The sequence below is a fragment of the Plectropomus leopardus genome, chromosome 18 (assembly GCF_026936395.1).
Source record: "Plectropomus leopardus strain MGB_pleo_1.0 chromosome 18, ASM2693639v1, whole genome shotgun sequence".
Taxonomy (NCBI): domain Eukaryota; kingdom Metazoa; phylum Chordata; class Actinopteri; order Perciformes; family Serranidae; genus Plectropomus; species Plectropomus leopardus.
In genome coordinates, this window is record NC_142193.1 from 15553649 (window position 1) to 15577976 (window position 24328).

The 24328-nt window shown below is 41.2% G+C and overlaps 1 protein-coding gene across 3 annotated transcripts; it reads left to right on the forward strand.

The window, feature by feature from the left end:
• On the forward strand, positions 1–22647 carry prkacaa (protein kinase, cAMP-dependent, catalytic, alpha, genome duplicate a). Of its 3 annotated transcripts, none has more exons than XM_042504633.2 (10): positions 1–785; positions 12595–12656; positions 13160–13288; positions 15204–15302; positions 15408–15490; positions 15573–15699; positions 15804–15899; positions 16118–16240; positions 18640–18804; positions 20803–22647. In XM_042504633.2, the coding sequence occupies exons 1-10, from the start codon at positions 740–742 to the stop codon at positions 20926–20928; spliced, it is 1056 nt and encodes a 351-aa protein (XP_042360567.1). In that variant the 5' UTR covers positions 1–739; the 3' UTR covers positions 20929–22647. The 3 variants fall into 3 exon arrangements, with proteins under 3 accessions (XP_042360567.1, XP_042360565.1, XP_042360566.1); XM_042504631.2 differs by lacking the exon at positions 1–785 and adding an exon at positions 3931–4235; XM_042504632.2 differs by lacking the exon at positions 1–785 and adding an exon at positions 8510–8919.
• The last annotated feature ends 1681 nt before the right edge of the window (positions 22648–24328 follow it).

The following is a 24328-nucleotide window of genomic DNA, read 5'->3' on the forward strand; positions in this document are numbered from 1 at the left end:
GCGGAACTCGATGGATGGATGACTGGAGTTTCCCTTGCGGTCTGAAGATTAATGGAAGGGGTCTGTTGATCTTAGGAATCGACTATCAGATGGTCGGTCCCAGGAAACCATTGCACTTTACGCCTGGATTTGGAAGCGAATGGAGAGAGATCCATTTGAAATAAGCAACAACAGGAAAAACGAATAACCTGGACACCACTTTTGTTATCCAGGTCTCAACTGAAACGGCCTGCCTACACAGAGATAGCACCTGGTTAGCTCAGGCCAGGATACGACTGCGAGCTAATAGCTAACGCTAAATTGCTCGCTAGATAGATAGACGGAAACGGCTTTCGACGATCTGTCAGATGGTACCGACTGGATTTTGGATACACCAAGCCCGTCTCTGGAAATAAATGACAGCCAAGTGACATCTTGACTTGCCGGTGCTTGCCTGGAAATTGAGGAGCAAACACTGCAAAGCTAACTGACCATCTGTGCTAGTTAGCCTAGCCCAGCTAACTCAGAGCGTTAGCTGCAGACTTGGATATACCCGCTCGGTGGGAGTTTTCTGAACTCACTGAAGAGAAGTATTAGGGGTAATATATTTACATACGGTTGTCAATAATGATAGCTGTTAGCTAGTAGCTAGCTGTCAGCATCATTGAGCCAAGGGACTGCCTTAGTGGTGTAGCATCACTCAACGACTTGTAAAGGAAAATCAGTCCGAGCCCAGGGACTCCACCATCAGCCTGCCATCATGGGCAACACGCCCACCGCGAAGAAGGGCAATGAGATGGAGAGCGGTGAGTACCCTTCACCCGTGGCTGCAGCAGCTAGCTATATCATCCAGTATCATCGTTTTGCTGTGTTGTTAATTCCTGTTTCCCATAACGGCAGAGAAATAACAACCTGTGTAATGCATCAAGGCCCAGAGACTAGAGGTGGGAGCAAGTCAATGTTTTGCAAGTCACAAGAAAGCTACAAGTCTTTACACTCAAGTCCCAAGTCCTGAACTGTGAGTTTTGAGTCCTGGACACAGCACTCAAAACTCAAATCTTTAAAGGCGTTGAATGTATTATTCTAACAAGAAGGCCTTGATAAGTATTAAATTAACTTACATTGATCTCTCAAAAGTCTTAAAATTGCTCTGACATAGGAAATAGGATTTAAAAAAAAAAATTCCTAATGTTGCATAGTGAAATCTCGACATATTTGGTAATTTCTATTTATTCATTAAATAATTTAATACATTCTTCTTCTTAGACTGTCCAAATGGGAATCAAAGCAGTGGAATCTCACATGCAGAGTGAAAAACATAAAATCGAGAGAGAAAAAAAACGGCCAGAAACGCCAGATTTTCCCCCATTCTTGTTATAAAGAGTATAAATACTTATTATTATGACAATGTATTGTGTTCATTGTCCTCCATGTGTTTCACTTCATAAAGGGTTGGGGTTTTTTTTCAGCATTTGACATAGATAATCTTCAATTTTGGTTAGTAAAAAAAATTAAAGTTAATTCCGAATGGCAATAAAAAGTCTTAAATCTACCTTGCCTTAAGCTGCAGGAAACAACGCACTCTTCATCAAATGGAATGTCACAATATATACAGTTTTTAGATATTGAAAATTTTTGCTGCTTTTTTATCTTTAATAATTTTGTTGGATTTTTTTGTGTCTCTGTCTGCAGTTTTCAGTTTGCACATTTTGCATAATTCAATTCGTTTTTTGTTGACCACCTCATAGTTTTGGTAGCAAACAACATGTCTTTGGTATCACTTTTTTACAACTGGTGCCCAGCAACAAAGTTAGTTCGTCATGGTTTTCTCCTGCAACTTGATTGTTGTCAAAACAGTGTGCGTCTGGAGAATTAAGGGTCAACTTGCTGGGAATGAAAAGCATTGTTAGTTAAAACTAAGTGATCTGTGTGCATTTTTTAAAATAACATACTTTTTAATATTTGGATTTGAAGGAAGGTATGAAGTATTTTTAAGTTAAAAGGTGCACGTCCAAGCCATGTGAGTCAAGTCCACACATCTGCCAGAGACCCTACACAGTGACACCATATTACATTACATTTGACACCCTAATCCAATATGGAAAACTGATTGAGCAGACTATGCTTAACTTTGCAAGGTTGTCAACTTAAGATCAAACCCGATGAAAGACACCATGGCCACTGATATCCACACAGTCTGTTAGTGTCACACCATGTTGATCTCAGCTGAACAGTAGAGGATGTTATTCATTATCTCCACCGATTTTGTGGCAAAGCTCGTGATTAAAAGCCCCTGGTTATATTCAGAGGAACCAGTGAGGATGGCAACAAAAAGCCTTATACAACAGTCATAGGTTTCTTTGTGGTTCACGTGTTTTCAGAAGTTTTTATTTCTCTCCTCACAAGGTTATGAAAGACAATAACAAGCCTAAACTGTGGTGTGAAGTTTTCTTGTGCACTTTTAATAATCTAATTACATTCTTCTGTGTTTTTGAAAAAGGGTATGTTTAAAGAAATGCAGAGTTTTGAAGCAAGAGTGGGAATGCACATAGTTCAGAAAGTTTGTGTTGATAGTGCATTGAGTGCCACAGACTGCATTTGACAGAAAGTGAGTAGATGGGAGTTGGCTGTTACCGGAGAAGGAAGAAGAAGCCACCAGGACGGGGTCATATGATGCATGAGGGTGATCCTCTCCAGGCAGAAACTTAGGAGTTGAGGAGTCTCTTGAACATCATGTGATGAGCAGCATTTAGAACAAGGGCACTTGTATGTGTCACTGAGTATGTGTGCACACTGCATGTGTGTGTGTGCAAAGACGGAGAGATGCTCCCCTCTTGCAAGTTGTTTTGTGGGCTGTTGCAGCTGCATACCGGTATTAACGTATTCAGTGATGTGAAAGTTGACAGTTATCATGTACATTTGCTTCTGCATCTACGATACTGGAAAAAAATGGTTGGAGAATCTCACTTTTATTTTTGTTATTTTTAAAATGAAGGTTTCAAGTTTCAGTTCTCGTAATAAAACATTTGTTTAATCAAAACTAACCCTTACATTTTCAATCATTTTGACTACTAATAATAATTATTTGTAATGCCATGATCCTGTGAAACTGCAATATTTTCTGAGACAGTTATCATACCGTGAAAATCTCATACCGTTGCGACGCTACTCCTGTCAACTTTTTGATGAGTGTCTTTGACAGTAAACTCACTCAGTGGTTAACTTCTAAAAGAGGGGAAAATGTCACAGTATTCCCTAATAAATAGTTAACTCCTTTTCCGAGGAAGGATCACTAGTCCAAGAGATGATGTGTGATGATAGCGTTTTCTGTTTTTTATCCACGCCATCATAAATAACGCTCAAGTGTGCAAAGTCTGAACAGGTATCTGCAAAATGAGTGTCAGCTCCTTGTTGCTGGTAGAGAGTATGTGTGAAGAATGGCCTCTAGTCCCTTTGTAACATTAACCCATCCACTCCTGTCACACCGCTGTGACTTTCAGGTGTTACAGCACAGAGGTCTGTTTCTAAAACTCAAGAATTAACGTAATTTGGGGGATCAGAAGAGGCATTGCTGGTGGAAGTTTTGCTCACATGTCATGCTTCACGTCCTTATCAGCCTAATTGCTGAGGACCCACCCTGATCCCCAGAGACGGCTGCAGACCAGAGGTCCAGAGCCCACACCCAGGAGTGCAATTTTCCACAGGACAGCTATAGATTAAGGGGAACATGGCTGCCTGTTGTGGTTCCTACAGAAAATGGAAAGAGAGTGTTGGGAGCTTGTTCCAGCGCGCAGGGTCTCTTTCCCCTGAAGTTTCCAGGCTGTGGAAGAAAAGCGCAGAGCTGCTGCACTAAAGCTGATTTCTGGCCCGAAGGAGGAAGCAGGGGGGATAGACACTCTGTGAGCTGCAGCAGGAAGTGAAGGAGCAAGGAAGGTCCAGCCCAGGCTTTTCTCAGTTGGTCACTGCTCTATAAACCAACTACAGCTAGCCATGAGGATAGCTTGAAGTTTTAGCCATTAAGACGCTTTTAGTATCACACACTTTGGATTTCCTGCTTGTTAGACCCTCCGGAAATACTGCAGTTTTTGAGACTCCGCACGGGCGATCAGCTGGCTTCCCCCTGCCTTGTATGATGTCTGTTATTCACAGGCTGGCAGGAAGGCTGCTTCACCGAGCCGGGCCCTGCGTAGTGGACACAGGCAGTGGAGGAGGCAGACATTACCAACCACAGGAGGAGCTAGAGGCTCGCTGCTGGTGTGAGTTTTCTGGAGCTGGGCAGGAGCATGGGTTAGGGATGGGACTGTAGTCCATGCTATGTCGCACTAGCTTTGGCAGCTTTAGCTGTGTTCAAACCAATATGTTTAACAGAGATAATGAAGGTATTTTTTTCTTGATAGTGGTTTTTTGCTAAATTCATAATATGACCTGGGGATTTGAGTGTCTATCCCCTCGGTGGAGTGATCTTGTATATACAAACGGACACAAAGAGCAGCCTGTTGTTTGTCTCTGCTCTGTTGCCTATTGTTTTCCAGTTACAGTTCAAAGGAAGGCATTTCTCAGTGACTGTGGAAGTGTCTGTCAGGCGCCAAGCTTCACAGCATAACACTATTAGCCTTAAACTGTTACGCAGTGTAATCAGGAACTATTTTTTTGTTATAAAGTGCTTGTGTGATTGTCCTCTCACTGTTTGGGCTCCTGGAAGTCTGCTTGATTGTCTGAGTGTTTGATAGCTTGGAAATATTTTCCTGTACTTCTCACACTTCTAAAGAAGCATCTGAGCACCATGCTGTCAGCCAGTTGTGACACAAGTGATTGTTGTATTGAATCTTGAATCATTTTGAATTGAACCTCATATAATGAGGTGGCACCCTGTCAAAGTACAACTCCCTCTTTCTATAAATAACCGTGTGGTTCATGTCCTGCCCCTGCTCTGCACGCAGCCAGTTTGTGTAACAGGGGCAGGTTTGTGTTTGGATCGCTCATCACTTCCTGTCTCCAGTTAAAGGGGCTTTGTTATAAGCTTACGCTGATTACCAGTGGACCTTGCTGTTGAAATGCCAATCAGCAACCTCAGATAAGCTTATAGCACTGAACTGGCAAGTTGGCAAGCTGACATACTGCCAGGGAGCGATCCTGAGAAGCAAAATCCAACAGCAAGGAAAGCAAAACTCAGAGTTCAGTGTTCAGAGGAGGAACTGTAGTTTCCTTTTGGATTCTCACAGCTCCGATGGGCGTAGTGGTGGCTCCTCTGTCTGTCGGCCTTGTAAAGCTGCAGGCATTTTTACAGACAGTGATACTGAAAACATTTGTTTTCTGCAACAAATAAAGCTACTACATACTATAATGTCATGCCATAGATATTAGGACTGCCAGAAGACATCCCTCAGGCCATATACCTAATTTTTTTGACATGGAAACCACCTAATATTACAAAGCTGGGCATAAAGAGAAATGTTTGTTAGCTACCAGATTGACTTTTACCTTTTCACAATTTAAACTTATTGGTAGAAAGTTTTTTTTAAATAAGGCCAACAAGATTTGTAAAGCTCAAATAACAATGCTATAATAGGCTGTACACTGAACACTAAATCTAATCACTAAGTGTAGTTTGGCACATCCATGCAGCTTTTTTTGTATCACATATATTAAATACACTGTGACCTTTTTACCTTATACTGCCCCACGCATTGTTTCATCTTCCGGTTATAATGCAGTTGTTTTTTTCCTTCTGGTTCAGTGCTAGCTGCACTAGTTGGTGTTGTAAAACAATGGTTCTCAACCTTTTTCATGTCATGGACCCCTGAATTGATACACAGTAGGTCACGGACCCCCATTTGGTGAGATTTCCCCTCAGGGACCTCCATCTGAAAAGACTTTGGTTGTTGATCTGATTGACCAGAATTCTGCAGTTGTCAACTGTAGTTAAGCAGTTAACTATAAAATAAATATTTAGTTATATTTTATTTTATTTTATATCAGACTTTATTATTGTATTTCCCATATTTTATATAGGAAGTGAACCCTGTGATCAGAATGGTCACTCTTATGGCTCTTACTCACATCCAAATCACTTTGGTAGTGAATTAAAATGTGAAAATAAAATATTTCCCATTTTACTGGGGACACCAAGGGACTCCCTCGAGGACCGTTGGCTGAGAACCACTCTTGTAAACAGTGAATGAATTTGGTAACAGTCAGCACCTACAGTGCAGCAGCTGGGTGGCTTTACCCAGGATTTCCACCGCTTGCATGTGTGTGGTGGAACGGCTCCGCTGCAGTTCTGCTCCGTGCTTCCTCATTAACTCCCACCGGTTGCGGTTTGGGTCTGGCACGGTGCAGCACTGCCGGATCAGCTGGAGTGGCGAGGCTGAGGATTTCCCGCGGCACTTACAGAATCACGTGCATTATATCAGTACAGAAGAAGAAGTAATAAATCCATTCACTCCCATAACTCCCAATATGGCGTTCCACACCATTTCCTTTCTACGGTTGTCCTTATAAAACGGATAACTTTGTGGTTTTCCACCTCTAAAATGAGCTTCTCCTCGTCTGTGTTGTTGGTAGTGACCTCTGAAAACCTCTGACCTGCTGAATCCAGGCCTGGATCCTCTCAGTGTGATGTTTTGTTGACGTTAATGTTGTGCTCTGGCATCCGGAAAAAAATAGGAGCCTTGCGTATCTGACCACAAGTGTCTGGACTGCCGGAGCTGGGACGGAGTCGATTCACAACGCAGCAGAGTCAGCGGAAGACAACACATAGACTAGAGTGTAATCTATTTGCTCCGTCTGCCGTGACGGATCCGAGCTAGACCACACAAGGCTCTGGTGGAAATTAGGGGTTAAAGCATCAAAGTCATCAGTGACTGGAAAGACGACATACAAGAAATGGCTTGAAATCATATATAAGGACATTTTTAATCACTTCGCAGTGTCTCTTCTTGTAGACGGCTGCATCATAAGGAACCAAAAGCAAAATCTCAGCATAACTCCTAAGAGGACTTGGTGAATTTAACTGTCCACAGACTAAGCTAACCAACCAGCTGCCAGGCGTTAACTTTTCCATGTTGTGTACAAAATGCTGATTTCTTTGCCCTAAGAGTGAAGGAAAAGTGTTATATGTGACTGCTCAGTGTCACAGTTTGTGCCCAGAGCGTGATGAATGAATAACCCAACAGTATGTATATTCCGGTAGTGTCCTAATGAATGGTACAGCTCCAAAAATATGCTGATTTTATACAGTGGCAGGCAGCCACAAATAAATGAATGTGTGGAAAACCCTGCTGTTACTGTTCCCAAACAGCTAACTTTTGCTCACCTGTTAACCTGTTGCCAATCTGTAACTGCGAGCACATCACTACCAAATCTGCTTTTGCATTAGTTACAGCGGCTAGCATCACTAGGAAAATTTTAATTTTAACTTAACAATAGCTTTTTTTAAAGCTAAAAAACAGATTTTGGCAGGTAATGGACAATAAAGCTGGTGACGCTTAACAAGGTAACTGCACTTCTGCTCGAAACAAAAGTAAGAGCATAAAATCACACAATGCGGAAGTTCAGGGAAAGAATGAAGGGAATAAAACACAAATCAAGACTCTTAATGTTACATGTTTCTGGGACAGAGTGATGCATATTATTCTCAACATGTATTTGAATGGAGTAGACGTGGGTAGGTGGGATGTAACCGTAAGTCCAATGTCAGTTCCTCTGCTTCTTAATAGGTCATTAATTTGACTAGCCAATTCAATTCATACAGTAGGATGTACCGTAATGTCCCTGTGAGTAGCTGCTTGCTCACCAGTCACAGCAAAACATCCACTGCCAGTATCGAGCTGATGACTTCAGTTGATATCTCACCTTTACACACATGCAAACAGCATCCTGGTTTACCCCCTGACTGATTTTTTTATTCACCACACGCGGATGTGTGCTATCTGAACAAGGCCTGGTGTAGCCTGGGACTCGATTTGGCGCGCCTCGCAGTTAAATGTCGGTCATCTCGCCCTAATATAACCCCTCTGTTCCTGCGTCAGAGTGGGCCAGTTAGGCCCAGGGGAGAGATGTAGGATTGATTTTTGGAGGATCGATTCAGCACTGGCACTACACAGACTCTCTGGTGCATTTGGGCAGGGAGGAAAAGTTTCACTGTGGCTTGTGCGTCCCTGCTTTGCTAGTGTCTCCTGAGAGAGCCACTTTTATGTTTTGAAAACATTCAGATCAACTCATGAGTTTGTTTTTTGCTGCAGATGTGACATCTGATTGGCTCTGCTAATTAGGGAAAGTTTCTTGACTAGATGTGTCTAGTTCATCTCAAGGGTCTTCACTTAGGCCTAGTTTTCCATAGGACTCCCTTTCCGGTTTGGATAAATTTACCAACTAGTGTTTTAGGCCCCTCCCCCTGGTGATTATGCCCCTGTTTAGATCAATATATAGCCCCTGTGTGCATGTGTGTGTGTGTGTGTGTTTGACATGGGAGGGAACGGCAGAGAGTACTTTGTGTACAGAATAAATATTGATACAAACCAAAGCAAAGGTCCAATTGATCCGTGTGAGTGTAACGGGAGCAGCGCTGGTCTCCACGCTATGTGTGACTGCGCACTGGATGTGGATGCTACTCTCTGAACTGGGTTTCTAGCAAAGTGACCGTCACAGGAAAGGCTGAAGACACCCTGCTGGCAAGGACACTTGACCGTTTTCTCTGTGGATGAGTGGGGCCGCTGATCTGACCACGGTGCTCTCAGAGGGGGAGGATAGGTCATGAATCAGTGACTGTGAGGAAGAGGCCAAGGAAGACGAACAGGGGAGACTTAGCAGAGCTAATGTGTGACAGGAAGAGCTCCAGAAGGCATGCAGGAAAGAGGGAGTCATCCTCGCGCTCAAGTGAATCAGGGTCGCGCTCGGCAGATGCTGCAGTACCAGAGGTACCCATAGTCATCCCAGATGGTAAGGAATTTGGGGTTCTAGGAGAGTTGAGGTGTTGAGCTTTTGTTGATCACCTGCAATTACTATTAAGGCAGCCAAGCCTCCTAAATGGAAAGGGAGACTCTATCAAGCTCAAGAGAATTCCTCACAGACAGCTGTTGATTTGGCCATTAAGCTCCCAGCTATGTGTGCAGCAGCATCCGCATCTTTTCCACCGAGCAGCTCCAAGTTATGACAGTAATGGCCCCATTTGTGGCTCTTCTCTTTTTGGAAGTGGGAGTTGAGCAATTTTCACGGGAAATGTCTGCCTCCAGTGCTCTCTGTGGGAGCAGCAGTGCTCTCGACATGTTTATGCGAACTTTGGTCTTTGCTGTTCTTGTTGGCTTTCTCCCATCCTATTGTTGGAGCTGCTGGTCTTTTGAGAATTTGCAGGAAATCACATTAGCTAGATGAGGATTAAGCCTTTGTGTAGTTTTCAAGTGGATGTGTGTGAGAGATGCACACATGTTTTCGTGAGAAATTTCAGTGTGGGACGTAGCTATTTGTAATGCCTTCATAATATTTATGTTTTCTAATTTGAGCATATCTAAAAGCCCATTAGTTTAAATACTAATAGCCAAAAGTTAGTGACTGCATAACTGCAGTATGCGCTTCACTATTGACAGCTGGCCGTATTCAAACTGTGCCACTGGCTGTTATTTTGCATCGATTACTGAGGCAGATTGACATTCCACATTATCTTTAAAGGGCAACATATGTTGCATATCTGCTATTTTTCGGGTTTTTTTTAAAAATAAATATAGATATTTTTTATATCAATTCAATTGTCCATTATTTCTGCATAAATAAATCTTGTCCAAAATGTTAAGCTTAGAATTTTAAGCCTGTGATTAGTAGGTTTAAATAGTAGATGTACATTCACAGCCTCGACCATTTTGTGTTCCAGTAGAAAAGCTGTCCTCTCTCATCTGCAGCTAGTGTCCTCAAAACCAGTACACAGATAGTGAGGAGGAATGAGGAACGGCCAGTTATCTACATGTTCCCACAGAGCACTGTGATCGGCCCCATAAAGATAAGGGCACGAAAAAATGAATGACTGCATCTGACAGTATGTGTGCTAAGCTGTCAGACGCTGTCCACAGGCCTCTGCCTGTTGGTGTATAGTTGCATGTATGTGTGTGAATGCGTGGTATTGCATGTGTATTTATGCATTTGTAAACTGTGTTCACAAAGACTAGGTGCGGGTTTCCTCTAAAATCATTTTGGCTTCATGTTAAACTGCACTCTCAGTATAGATTAGTTTAATATTACAGAAACCAACCCCTGCTTAAGATTAACATATGAGTGAGGATTCTCTCATCACCTTATGTGTAAAAAAAAAAAAAAAAAGAAAAAGACTCAAAATCATGTTTTTCTAAATAGAAAAAAAAAAAAGAAAGAGGTCACTCAGTGTGCAAAACCCTTTGACCGTGATGCAGTAGCATTGGTTTTGTGGTGTGGCTACCACAGGCACGTGGGCTCCTAATGTCCTTTTTCCAGAACTGATGGAACAGCAATATTCAAGTTGTGTCTCAAATATGAGATAGGATTGAGGTTTTGACTCTGGCTTGACCACTCCAGGTTGTTTTAGTCGTTCCTGTAGAGCTTTGGCTTTTGGGGTTTTGGGTCATGCCGAAGAATAAGCCTCCATCTCCAGAGGGATTTCTGTGTAAATTGCCGCGTACACTTTAGCCTGTTATTTCACAAGCCTTCTCGGTCCTGCAGCAGAGAAGCATCCCCACATACGACGCTGTCACCATCATAAATCATATTGGGGATGATGAGGTGATGCTCAGTGTTTGTTTCTGACTCTCCCACATGCCTTCTGGCAAACACTAGCTGAGATGTCACATGCGTGGCTCTCTCTTTGACACTCTCCCGTTACGGCGTGACTCGTGAAGCACATAGTTAAATGTTATTTGGAAAATGTCTCCGATCTCAGCCTTGAAACTCTATTCCTTCTTTAGAGTTGTTGCAGGCCTCTTGGTGGCCTCCATCACCAGTACCTGTCCTGCAGACTCTTAATCCATTATTTTAATTATTGACCTTGCTGTACTCTGAGGCATATTTTAGTGCCTTAAAGTTTTTTTGTACTTTTCAGTGACCCTGCCTTAAGTCGATTGTCTTCATTCATACTTTCTTTGTGGCGCTTTTTTCTACTCTGTGGCAGGGTTGGGTGATATGATGGTGCACACCGTGCTGCGGGAGAAATGTGTCCACTGGTAGAGATTTTAGCAATGCAATGGCTATGTACCAAATCAGGCCTGGGGTCTTGTGATATCTCATTATTCTCACAGGACCTTGCAAATCTAGCTGCCTCACATGATTTGGACTGACACGAAGGAACTTTAAAGCTTTCATTTTAGAAGAATTTTAGTTGAACTGTTTTGAGATTTTTGTTTAATGCAGGTGTTATCTCACGAGGCAGTGCCTTTTTTGTTTATATTGAGATAAAAGAATTAAACTATCAAATGTGATAAAGAACGGTATGGTTATTTTAAACCACTTCTTAATTAATTTTACAGAAATGAGAAAAGCCTGTTTACACCTGGTAATAATGTGCATTTTGGTGATATGAATACAAGTGGACAGCCAAGACACATCATGAGTTAATCATGCGTCTCCAGCTTACCACTTGTGTTCAGATTTTGTTACTACCTACGTCACTTACAGTGGAAGGTCAAGGGGCCCCGCGCATGGTCATTACATCCACACTCTGGGTGGCTGCTCACTAGCATACTCACTAATCACATTAGTGCTTACGTCAGTACAATGGAGGTATCACTGTCAAAAGAAATCAGCACGTCTCTTTCCATAGGCCGAAACGATGGACGGTCACACAGCTCTTTATCCAACTAGTCAAAAAATGATGAAGTTACAGAATGCTTGTGCACTGTCATCAAAACAACCACTACACTCTGAACTGATGATGCAGTCGTTGGCGCTGATGCATCAGGTAGCATTAGCACTTACTGTAGAAAAGATATGTGGTCAAATGTGTCCCAGACCAACTCGGCAAGTGGTTTGAGTGATCGGATCACAGTGCGTCTTGGTGGTCTCGGTGTCCACTTGAGATCTGATCACCCTAGACACATGTTAATACCAGGTGTAAACAGGCTTTTACTGTGTTGTGATATTTACCATTAGTGTGATAAAAAAACATACTGTGATTGAGGATTTTGGCCATGTCACCCACCCCTACTCTGTGGGTGAACTAGTGCACGATTGCTTTGAGCAGTTTAGTGTTTAGATATAAGTTAGCATTGGTTCAATTCATAAATTCATCAAGGTATTTCTTACTTGTCTTGTGCACTGTGGTGGCTTCAGGCTTGATTACGTCCCCTGTGCTGCATGTCATCCCCTCACTCCTACTTTAACTCTGGAGCTATCCTATCAACTACAGCCAAAAAATTATAATAATATCACACAGGCAGTATTTATGCTCATGCACACATCAGCATATAATGTAACACATGATGTGTATCAAGCTCATTTGCTGGAATATCTTACTATAGCCTTCTGTTTTTATTTTAAAACAACAATACTGTGGTTTTCTCTGGGCCTTGCTCATTATGTGAGGTGACTTAAACAAAATCCTATATGTCCGGAATTCTGAAAGCTTTCTGTAATGAATATGCACTCTGATTCTGATTACAGTGAAGGAGTTTCTTGCCAAAGCCAAAGAAGATTTCCTGAAGAAATGGGAGAATCCAGCACAGGTGAGAACGAGAATTTCTCTTTTTAATCATTGTTTTATGAATCTGCCATTCTTATTATTGCACAGTGTTATTGGACTTTTAATAATTTTTCTGTGTTGAGGCATCGTCGTGTGATATGTCCTATAATACATCTTGAATCAGTCTGACCCCCGGTTTCACATGTTCATTCACTCTCTCGGGCAAACTCATGGAAAAAGTCCCGCCCATGAACAAATTTAGTCCCATTTATTTTAGAGGGGCAGTGCACCCTCTGCTGGGCTAATTTGAAACACATTATATATTTTTAGCATGACAGCACCTCTAATGTAGGACTTAAATAAAATGATGACATCTAATTCAAATGAAAATAGCATGAATTCTGTTAGAAATACTTGTTTTCATGACAGTACATTTTAGTGGAGGTATTGTTGAGGAAAAACTCTGAACTTCAGTATGGTTTTTCATGGTTTGTTGCTTGCAAATTGTCATGTTTCCCATTACTGACACCCTCCTCTGCCCCTCAGCAAACTGCGGCATTGGACCACTTTGAGCGTTTGAAGACCTTAGGCACTGGTTCGTTTGGTCGAGTCATGCTGGTTAAACACAAAGAGTCGGGCCAACATTTTGCCATGAAAATACTCGATAAACAGAAGGTACGGTGCTTTTAGACAATGCTTTTAAGAAAAATGCTACTTGGTAAATGTGAATGCCTGACGTGAACGCTACAACTTTTATGTCTCTTTCATAGAAATTATATTAGTAAATATACCAAGACTTGGATCAAGACTCTTAATGAGTGTTTATCAGAACACTTTCCCGTTTAAACTTTAAACCAGAGAACAACAAGAAAACAAGTATACAGTCTGGAGTTGACCACAAAGTGGAGACTTTGTAGTCAGATGTTTTTAGGAAAATTGTTCAGTGATTTAACCTTCTGATTTGACAAATTGTAAGTTATCACAAGTGTTATTTCACAGTTATCTTAAATCTATGACGCCTCACCGGCTCGCTCGCATAAAGATCACTTTGTTTTAAAAGTTAAAATGTCCTGCAGCGCCACAAACCTACCTCTCAGTTTATTTTCTGTGAAAGAGTTCCTGGCTTTACAACATGCTAAGGTTGTTTTAATGAATATATAGTAAACGGCACAAATAATTCAAAGCCAGACTGCTTTCATTGACTGAACAAAGGCGGCACCTACACACCCCGATACAGTGGGTGGCGCTACACTTTTTAAGTTAGTTTGCAAGATACCAATAAATATAGAGAAAAAGGAGAACGAATGCAACGCGAGAGCGCTGAAGAGCTGTCTCCAGAGCAGGCATGTCAAACTGGTCCACAGGGGGGCCGGTGTGGCTGCAGGTTTTTGTGTCAACCAACCAAGAGCACACAGTTTGACCAATCAACTGTCTGAAGACGGAGATCAGTTGATTAAATGAGTCAAGTCTGGTGTGCTGCTACTTGGTTGGAAACAAAACCTGCAGCCACACCGGCCCCCCTGTGGACCGGTTTGACATGCCTGCTCCAGAGAGTTAGCACGAGCTAACACAGCAGCAGCAGCTCACATCCAATACAGAGCCTTTAAGCGGTACCAGTAAACTCACTCCAAAAAGGCTCAAATTTATCATTACATTAATAACTGTTAGCTAGCACTAGGCCCATCATGCCACGGTTAGCCGTGTCACTACGTGTGCGGACGGACTCGCACCCACTTACCCAGTGTAGAGCTCACACACCTGCAGCAATCGTCTCCTAGTGTCTCCGTGTGGTGGCAGAGGGACTTACCTTTAAATAACCCGTTGACATGTCTGTTTTGACAGATTCTGTAGAAGCATTTTATTTCAATTCTCAGGCAAAATGCTTAATAAAAAAACCAAAGTATGTTTGGGAAGTTTTTTGACATACTAGACAAGAAGAAAATAAACACCCATTTGTAGAGTCAGAGCTTATTTTTGGGTGATGGAATATTAATTCATCCATATTTTCTTCCTAAATCTTAGCCTTTTTAGTCCTCAGTCGTGGATAAACTACAGGTTAAAATGACAAATATGTAAAATGTAACATCTTATCAGTACCGGCCATGGAAAGCAGATAATTGGTAATCGTATCAGCTGAAATAAAAGCATATCATGCATCCCTATGTTACAATATCAAAAATATTGGAAAGCAGTGCACTTACGGAGATAACTACAGACCATTTCAGAAGCGAAGTGCGTGCAGCGCTTGAGATTAGCACTTGCTCGGGGTTAAAATGAAAGATTACAGGCTAGCTTTTCCATGTACCTGCAGGCAGCTCTGATCTCAAAAGCTGAGAGCTTTTTGAGTCTAACTGTATATTGGTGATGCCCTCTAGTGGACAGAACATGAAACAACCACATGCTCATAGTGTCATTGTTAGATACATTGTAAATATTAATATAATTACATATCTGAGTATTACAAATAACAAAGAATGAAATTTGAATGTGATTATCCGAGTTTGTCGGAGTGATGATGTATGATTTATGTTTTGTGTCATTTTGACACCCCATTTTGCCTTTAATCAGCCTCCATCTTGTCTCCTCCTAGGTAGTGAAGCTGAAGCAGATAGAGCACACACTGAACGAGAAACGCATCCTTCAAGCTGTCAGCTTTCCCTTTCTGGTGCGACTGGAGCATTCTTTTAAGGTAAGCATTAAACAGTTAATCTGCTTATCCTCTAAGCACATTCACCTCATTTTTGTGTGTGTGTGTTTTGCTTGTTAAAGTAAGACCTTGCTCATTTCTCCGCAGGACAACAGTAATCTGTATATGATAATGGAGTATGTACCCGGCGGCGAAATGTTCTCACACTTAAGGAGAATCGGTAGATTCAGGTGAGTTAACGTCGAGGTAACTTCTAAGTATATCCGTGCACCGCTGGTTGACTGTAAATATTGTCCCTGATGTGTTTTGCAGTGAACCACACGCCCGCTTCTACGCAGCCCAGATTGTACTGACCTTTGAATACCTTCACTCACTGGATCTCATCTACCGGGACCTTAAACCAGAGAACCTGCTCATCGACCAGCAAGGTTACATACAGGCAAGCATTACACGTTTGTTCTCTTAATCACCAGCAATATGTTTGATTTGTATCTGCGCTCTTTGCAAGTTTTTGGTCAGTGCTGAGAGCTGTACTCTGTTCAGGTAACAGATTTTGGATTCGCAAAAAGGGTGAAGGGCCGGACCTGGACGCTTTGCGGGACCCCAGAGTACCTGGCACCAGAGATCATCCTCAGTAAGGTAAGCTCAGTTCAAACCCAGAGTGAACGGCTCTGCTCTTTATGTCATAAGGGCAGGGGAGCTCTCATCATTTAGGAAACCATTTCATTGTCACTGGACATTAACTTTAGAGCTCCGGTTCAATTTACCGCTGACTGTCTAATGTTGACACTCGAATGTGTGGGAGTTTTTGTTTGAGGACACATCTGACCGCCCTATATTTCCTTTGTGTTTTCCAGGGTTACAATAAAGCAGTGGACTGGTGGGCTCTGGGAGTGCTGATATATGAGATGGCCGCTGGTTACCCTCCCTTCTTCGCCGACCAGCCTATTCAGATTTACGAGAAGATTGTATCAGGGAAGGTGAGTTTAGAGAAGCCTGCCTAAATGATTCTTTTTTTTTTTAAATTTCTGTTGGTAGCTCAACAAAGAGCACAATTCTACATTGTTATTTAACAGAGTTGGTGGTTTGCAAACTGAAATGCATTTAAACGTCCATAATTAACGCTTAATTATATGAAGAGAATTGCGGTGTGCAGCTAAAGTGCAACGATTAAAAGTTAAAGGGACAGTTCACCCCCAAATAAAAAAAAAAAAAATGAATATTTTTCCTTGTACCTGTAGTGCTGTTTACCAGTGTAGACTGTTTTATTGTGATTGCAGAGTGTTTGAGATATTGGCCATAGTGATGTGTGCTTTCTCTTAAATATAATGAAACTCGATGGCACTCAACTTGTGGTGCTCAAAGCACAAAAAACATACATTTGAAAAACTGAACAGCAATGTCTCTTTCCAAATATTCATGACCTGGTTACTCAGATAATTCATGGACCTTGCTGTGAGCAGTTACTACTCAATTTCTACCAAACTACAACTGCCAGCCGTGTCACGGCGCAGAAGGAGGCGTGCATCTAGCTCATGGACAAAAGGCTTGTGCTGTTGACAGCTTTCCTACATGAAACCGCTCACAACAAGCTCTGTGGATTATCTTGACTAACCGGGTCATGATTTCTGGAAAGAGACATTGCTGTTGACTTTCTCAAAGGAATTTCTTTGGCACTTTCAACACCACAAGCCGAGTGCCATCTAGTTCTATTATACTGGAGAGAAGGCAGACATCTCTACAGCTGATATCTCAAAACAATTTAGATTCATAAACAACACGGCAGTGTTGGAAAGATAGGGATAAGGAAAGATATGTATTTTTGATTTTAGGGTGAACTGTCCCATAAATGCAACTATTTTTTTATTTTGTTATAAAGATATTTAGTCTTTTATGTGATTTCTGGCTTGTTTTATGTGAATTTGTTTTATATTTGGAAGATAACATTTTGAGTAAGGATGCTCAAACCTCAGTATGATAAAGCTTCATGCATTTCTGATTAAGATTTCTTTATTTACAAAGTACCTGAATGTTTGTCTTGGGGGACATTACCATGGAAATAACTTGTGGCGTGTGTCCTGGTGATCTCACAGCATGTGTATAACTGCATGTAGTCACACATTTGTTTGTTCATTAGCTACAAACACCAATGATTTATGGGACTACACTTGGTATGCACTTGGTACACATGGTATTAAATCAGTATAAATGGTTTACATCAGGCCAACAGTGTTCCTAGCATCAGTTAGTGTTCATCAGAGCACTGGAACTAAACAACAAGTGCCCTCGGTGACTTTAACGTGGCATCATAGTTTATTACGTTAGGTAGGCCAGATTTAGCATCTCTGAAATGGCTGTCATGCCTGGCTTTTGTGCATGGTCGTAACTCAGCAGTGGTGAGAAAAGCAAAAACTTCAGCGGTAAGAGACCTTGCAGACAAAAAAAAAAAGGCTAATGCATAAGAGGGGTGAAAGGAGAGTGAAAAGTACAAACAAGCAGATGTGTCACAACCTGACAAATCACAGCCAAATTTAGCATTAGTGAACACAGTGTCATTTCAGACCACTCATAGGCTTGCACCAACATACAGCTGTAGGCTGAGTTCTGCAGTATGGCTGTACCTGAGAGAGAATTGTGTCAGGGACATTGGATTTGGCTTTTTAAGGCAAATATTTGACTATTCTTACCTCTTTTTTTCCATTGAGAATGTAAGAGTTTGAGTGGGGCTCAGGGGGACATTCAGGAAGACGGTGGCATTGAAATAATATAGTACCCAAACCAAGTCAGCCCTCCAAGCTGATGTTTGCTTGCTACACTAACGACAGATCAGAAATGTGCAACAGCATTTTTTGCCAACACCATATCAAACAAAAGCCAGACTGTCTCCTATTAAGTTGCTGTATGTTGAAAATGTGCAACTTTTCAGCAGAAGGCACAAGATCACTTTATCCCAAAGACTGACCAGGCAAAGCCTCTCTTTGTCAGAGCAGCTGCCTCCATGGGTCTGCAGCTTCCTGTACTCTGAGGCAGTGTGAAAGCGAGGGGTGCGCACTCTGCAGCTACATCTAAGGACCGAGACGTCCCAAAAAAATACACTGACAAAACTTAAAATATAAATAAATAAAATGATTTTGTGATTTTGTGTGAAATGTCAATACTGTGTACAATATTTGGTGTTGTCATGACTGAATAAAAACTAAACTAAACTAAACTAAAAAACAAAAAAAAAAAAAGTCTGCTCAACCTAAAGAATTTCAGTTGACTCAGGGGTCTCAGACTGATGAATCGAATCTTCGACTCTCAGGGGGCAGCGCTAGAAACAATAGCATGAGGTATAAAATGCTGGGCTTCACACTCACACTGCTCTCATTGTTCGCAGGTTCGCTTTCCCTCCCATTTCAGCTCAGACCTAAGAGATCTGTTGAGAAATTTGCTGCAGGTGGACCTGACCAAGCGCTTTGGCAACCTCAGGAATGGAGTCAATGATATCAAGGGCCACAAGTGGTTTGCCACCACCGACTGGATCGCCATCTACCAGAGGAAGGTGAGAGGGTCAGCACTTAGTCAGTTGTAACGTGTACAAATGGAGCCCACTTCCCATTTTGAGATCGGTAGAGCAGAAGAAAAGTGTTGCTGACAAAGGAAGATGGCTTTAATGAGCCTTTGGTCAGTGGAAGTGTCTTTAGTCTACATCTGCAGCTCCGGATAATTTCACACCATCTGTGCTTCCTCTGCACAGATGATATTACAATGAAGACAAATGGGAAAATGTTAAAAACGCACAAAACGTGTTCCTGTTTTTTTTTTTTCTTTTAAAATAAAAGCTTGTGGATTCAGTAGGATTACAGCAGCATTGCAACAAACCAGAAGTGGAACCAAGTCCTTCTCCATTTCACATCACAATGTATACACACAGAACCACATGTTTTGGTTTACATAAGCTCAGGTTTATTTGGTCTCAATATCAGTTACACCATGCCACACAAGTTTAAAGAACTTTTAAAGAACTCCAAATATAAAGAACTTTTCTATCTTCGTCTGACAAAGATCAGTTAGAAGATCCAGGTCTTCATTAAACTTATGTGGCATGGAGTAAGTACGCAGGCATTACTTTTTTCCTCAAGTACGCAGTCATTTGATAACCTTGCACCAACATGATGTGCATATAACTACCCTCTTATGTCTCAATATCGGTTGTCAAGGGAGTTTACAGAATCCTAAAAAAGCAATACGGTGAAATGACCCCTCCCTAACCTTGGACTCATCACGAAAAGCTGGGGAAAATGATTCACAGAGAGGGATCTCCCCCACCACCGGGGCAGTCAGGCATGTAATGAGTGCTGACAGTGGCCAAACAAAGGTTAAATGTTGATAACAGTACAGACACACAGTGCACAGAATAAACACTGAGGACATGTGATTCCAAACACACAAATCTCATTGTTTTTGTCTTGATTTATTTTGACAGAAAAACTTTTGGTAACAATTTTTGCTTTCTCTGCCTGCACATAATACAAATGAATCCAGCAAGTTCCTATTTTCTCATGCAGTTGTTGGAATTCATTCTAGGGAATCTAGGAAGCTGTATTAGAAATAGATGAGTTGGCTCCGGGGAAAGCAAATGACAACACATGATCACAGAATTAGTCCGGGCAGTGTCTTCCAAGTATTTGAGCATGAGTTCTTGATTGCATAATACATTTTACTCCCATTATAACAAGATTAAGTTACTATGCAAAACTATAAGGGAATAAAAATCTGTTTTTAATTTTCTCTTTATTTCTCGGGACCTTATCCAATGTCATCCAGTAGTTTATGGTCCCTGAAAAGCATAATACTCAGAAAAACACGCCTACTGGCACCACAATATGGTGGGCTCCAGGCACCACAATATGTAACTGAGGGCTGAAGCACTGACGAAGCATCTGTAGCTAGCTAAAAACATTAAATATCATCATGTCAAAGGATTATTTTAGCAACTTATGGCTACCAGAGAGGAAAAGTTACGCTGTCAGACTCCTTATTGTCAGTATATCTCAGTGTTATCTTCTCATTACCTGCTTATATGTGAGAAACGATCCCAATGAACGGTCAGTTGTGATATTCTTTAATATTTTCAACTATTTGATGGAATCACCAGGTAAGATCATCATTTAAGCTCACACAGATCCAAACTGGGCATCACATAGCTTAGTTAGCTTTAAACTCTGCAGTCAGCGTGGTCAAAAGAGCAAAATGCTTGCTCCATACGAACTGATCCCACGTTATCTTCCTGCCGATGTCTCACATCTTATTGCTTAAAAGTTTATTTTTTCTGTTCGACAGATTGTGAAAACATAGTTATGGATTCTTAATCCTGTTAGTAGTGTGTCCAGACACAAATCAGCTTTTAGGTATTTTTGTGTTGTTTGCTAGCAGACGTTAGTGATCGGCGTTTTCGTTGGGGGGCGGGACTTAAATGCACTTTGTCTCCATGACTTTGCTGCTCTCTATTGGACTTAAATGTATCATTCTGATGATTTGATTGTCCCGTCTGTTTCAGGTGGAAGCTCCCTTTATTCCTAAGTGCAAAGGCCCCGGGGACACAAGCAACTTTGACGACTACGAGGAAGAGGAAATCAGAGTCTCCTTCACAGAGAAGTGTGCAAAGGAGTTTGCAGAGTTCTAGTTTGCCACCATGAGTAGCGGAGAGAGAGCGAGAGAGAGATTTAGAGTGTAAAAGGGGGTCGGAAGGAAGGAAGCGCTAGGGTGGACTGCTAACTTGCTTATTTGTAATGACGACAACAATGTAAACACCCCCCCTCCCCGCCCGCCCCACCCCCTCCCCACAGTGGAAAGGTAGGCAAAGCGAAGAAAAATCCAACAGAACCAGCAGTGTTGCCTTTTCTGATAGTTTCTCAACTGTTACCTATTCATTTTATTTATCCCTCTTGTGTTTGTGACAGGGGCTCGAGGAGAACAGGCATAGTTTGTGGCTCTCCAGCTATACTTGTATCTTTCTGATGGTGTAATGACATGTTTTCAGTCTTTGCAGGTTGAGGCATTGATTTTCTGTAAAGGTACTGAATCTGCTAGGCTCCTTTTTTTTTTTTTTCTTTTCGAACGAGCTCTCTCTTACAAGCTTCTCAAAAAAGTGATTGTTGTATCTTGTCACCCTGGTCCCCCTATCCTCCATCTCTCCATCCTGAATCTGTCCAAGCAATACCAAGTCCAACAGATGTGCCTATCATAATGCCAACTGGTTGGAAAACTGTGTCGAGAGCATTGGTGCAGAGCTTTGGCTATGGTGGCGTCACAGCCCTTGTGCCCGTTTGGTTTAAAGCTTGAAAAAAAAAAAAAAAACAACTCTCTGCACCTGCCTTTGTCTGCTCGGTGTGGCATGATTATTGGGTAGATGATGCGCTCACTGCTCGCTGTCGAAGCAGCGGCGACCTCTTTGATCAGAGCGAAAATGATTTATCACAGTAAACTTCATCTAGGTCTTACTCCTTTTGGGGACCTGTGAGAAATGGTAAACATGAGATTTGCATTTAAGTCTGTCTTTCTCTTAGCTGAATTTATTAGAGCATTTTAAGAATCCTATTGGTGATCATTTTGTCCTTTTATGTCAAACTCTGTGCTTGTGTGTTATTTAGTGCTCAAGGGTGGGTTAAAAAGCTGCGATTTAGCAGCAAACTAACATTGTGGTCACACTCCTGACTATTGTTTATTTAATTCATAGTACATTTATATACATACATATATATCATATACATATATATTTGTATGTGTATATAGATATATATGATAGAGAACATGAAATATCCATTTTTTTTGTCTCATAGCTGTGAAACTGAAATAATTAAGATTTCATAAATAAATGAATATAAATTCTGCCAAATTTGCAAACTGAGAACATTGCAAAGTTTTCTGTATGTAACTATGATGGTGGTGGATTTTAATACGCAAAAAAAGTAGCAAAACAAAATGTGCATGTTATTTTTGTACAATATCACTTTTAAAGAAAGATGGCAGAGCATTATGCTTTATTTGTGCTGAGGTACCTGAGATCGTGGATAACATGCTTAACTATTAAAACGGACACTCGGCTGCTCTATTTTGAAGACGAAACAAGACCCAGGTCAGTGTGTTTTTCTGGGCTTTGTTCGTGATTCAGTTGTAGGGCAAAAGTTTGATGATAATTGTCACTGAACTTGTGCTTCTCACCTTGATAATTGTTTTTTTTTTTCCTTTCCCCTTTTCTCTTGTATATACTGTACATGTAACACCTTCAGACAGATTTGCAGTCCAACCAAATTTTTTGGGACTGTTGAGATTGGAGTGTTTTTGTTTCCGTTTTCCAGCTTTCTATGTAACAAATTAAACTAAGGAAGCGATCCTAAAGCTGTCCCCTTTTGCCAAGTTTATTTCTGTGGATGCAAGACAATCGCAGACCAAATCTTATTGCTGGTTTGTTGACTGAACACCTGGTTTGATGAAGGATGTTTGCTTTCGCCCCCCCTCTCCTCCATAGGCCCTAGGTGCTAGACTTTGTTCATCTCACTGAAAAAGCTTCTGTGATTTGTTAGGTGTGCATCGATTTGTCATAAAGTCTTGTAACATGACATTTTTGAGAATGTTTTTTCGACTATAAATGATTTCAGTAGGCTCGAGTGATTATTTTGGCTGTCTCTTAATGTAAATGAGATCAAACACAGGATACCTTTTGAATGTTGTCTGATGGAGATGTTTCAATGCTGTTTGGACACATGATGTGTATTTTTTATAATACATGTTTCTCTGGCGAGCTTTGGGTTTTTCTTGCATGAGGTAAAGCAACCCAACGGCAAGACATCTCCGGGACCTGAGACATGTTTGAGAAATCATTGTTTTCGACAGCCGACAGTCTCATCGCTCTTATTTTATTTGAGCATCACGTTGAACAATGCAGTGGAACACCAACCAACTTTTCCAGTTTTTTGCAAATACTGAAGCACATTGCCACACCCTTTCAAATCTCTTATTTAACTGATTTGTGCTAATTATTTGAAACTTTTTAGACACTATGTAATGCTTTGAAGAGAGCACATGTAATATCTTTATTTTCTGACAAATGACTAAATCAGAGTCGGTGGGTGGAAGGCAACGCCACTTGATCCACTTCAGACACTGACGCCACCGCTGCACTTTTGTTCCACATAAAAAACTCTTTAATTCTCTTCTATCAGCTGAACACTATCAACGGCTCTGTGCTACTTCTGGGTTTTTCTCCTGTGTTTTCCTTCTACTTTCATCAAGTTTTCACACACCCTTCATTCAGACATAACAGTTTTTACATCTGAGAAGTTTTGCGTTCATATTTTCTAATTGTATTTTCAAAAAAAAAAAGTAAAAAAGCAAAAACAACATTAATCTTTTCCTCATGACCTGGGTACAGTGATTGTGTAGTCTATTGTACCTTTTGGGAAACAATACTGTATATCCTTTGCCTTTGACAGTCTTAACTATCTTACCCTCTGGAGAACTTGACAGATACCCTTAGAACACAATGAGTATGTTAAAAAAATATATACATAAAGTAATATTTTGCAAAATGTATCATTCCAATAAACTTTTACTTGTTAAGACTAATATGTCTGGGTTATATGTAAGCTCTCTCTTCACCATGCACAATCTCACACTGAACGAGGCATTTAAAAATAATGTTTTTATGACATGCAAATCTCAATGAAGGCATTTGCATCTTCACGTCTCTCAGGGGTGGATCAGAGGAACGTACTTGTTGGTAGGTGAGGAGGCAGATGCTGTATTTTAACTGTCCTGTCTATTATTGTGCATGTTTCAAGAGGCTGACAGGTGCAATTGAATAATGCAGTATTGTGTTCATCCTGTCACAGTACGGGATCAATTACCAGCCAGCTTTCAGCAACCCTCTCCAAATATATTCCCACCCTCAGTGTGCTCCTTTTCAGGACTGCATCTATCTGCATCAGTTATATTTGAAGGGCCCACAGAGCCTTCCAGATGGTTGGAAAGCAATTAAGATTAAGAAAGAGACCATCATTTATAAACTCATTAAAGAATGAAAA

Bases quoted from the DNA above. Each gene is read 5' to 3' on its own strand.
- prkacaa (XM_042504631.2), top strand. From the start codon at position 4,109: ATGATGTCTGTTATTCACAGGCTGGCAGGAAGGCTGCTTCACCGAGCC. The intron at 15,700-15,803 runs GCAAGCATTACA...TACTCTGTTCAG, and splicing joins ACCAGCAAGGTTACATACAG to GTAACAGATTTTGGATTCGC. The intron at 18,805-20,802 runs GTGAGAGGGTCA...CGTCTGTTTCAG, and splicing joins TCGCCATCTACCAGAGGAAG to GTGGAAGCTCCCTTTATTCC.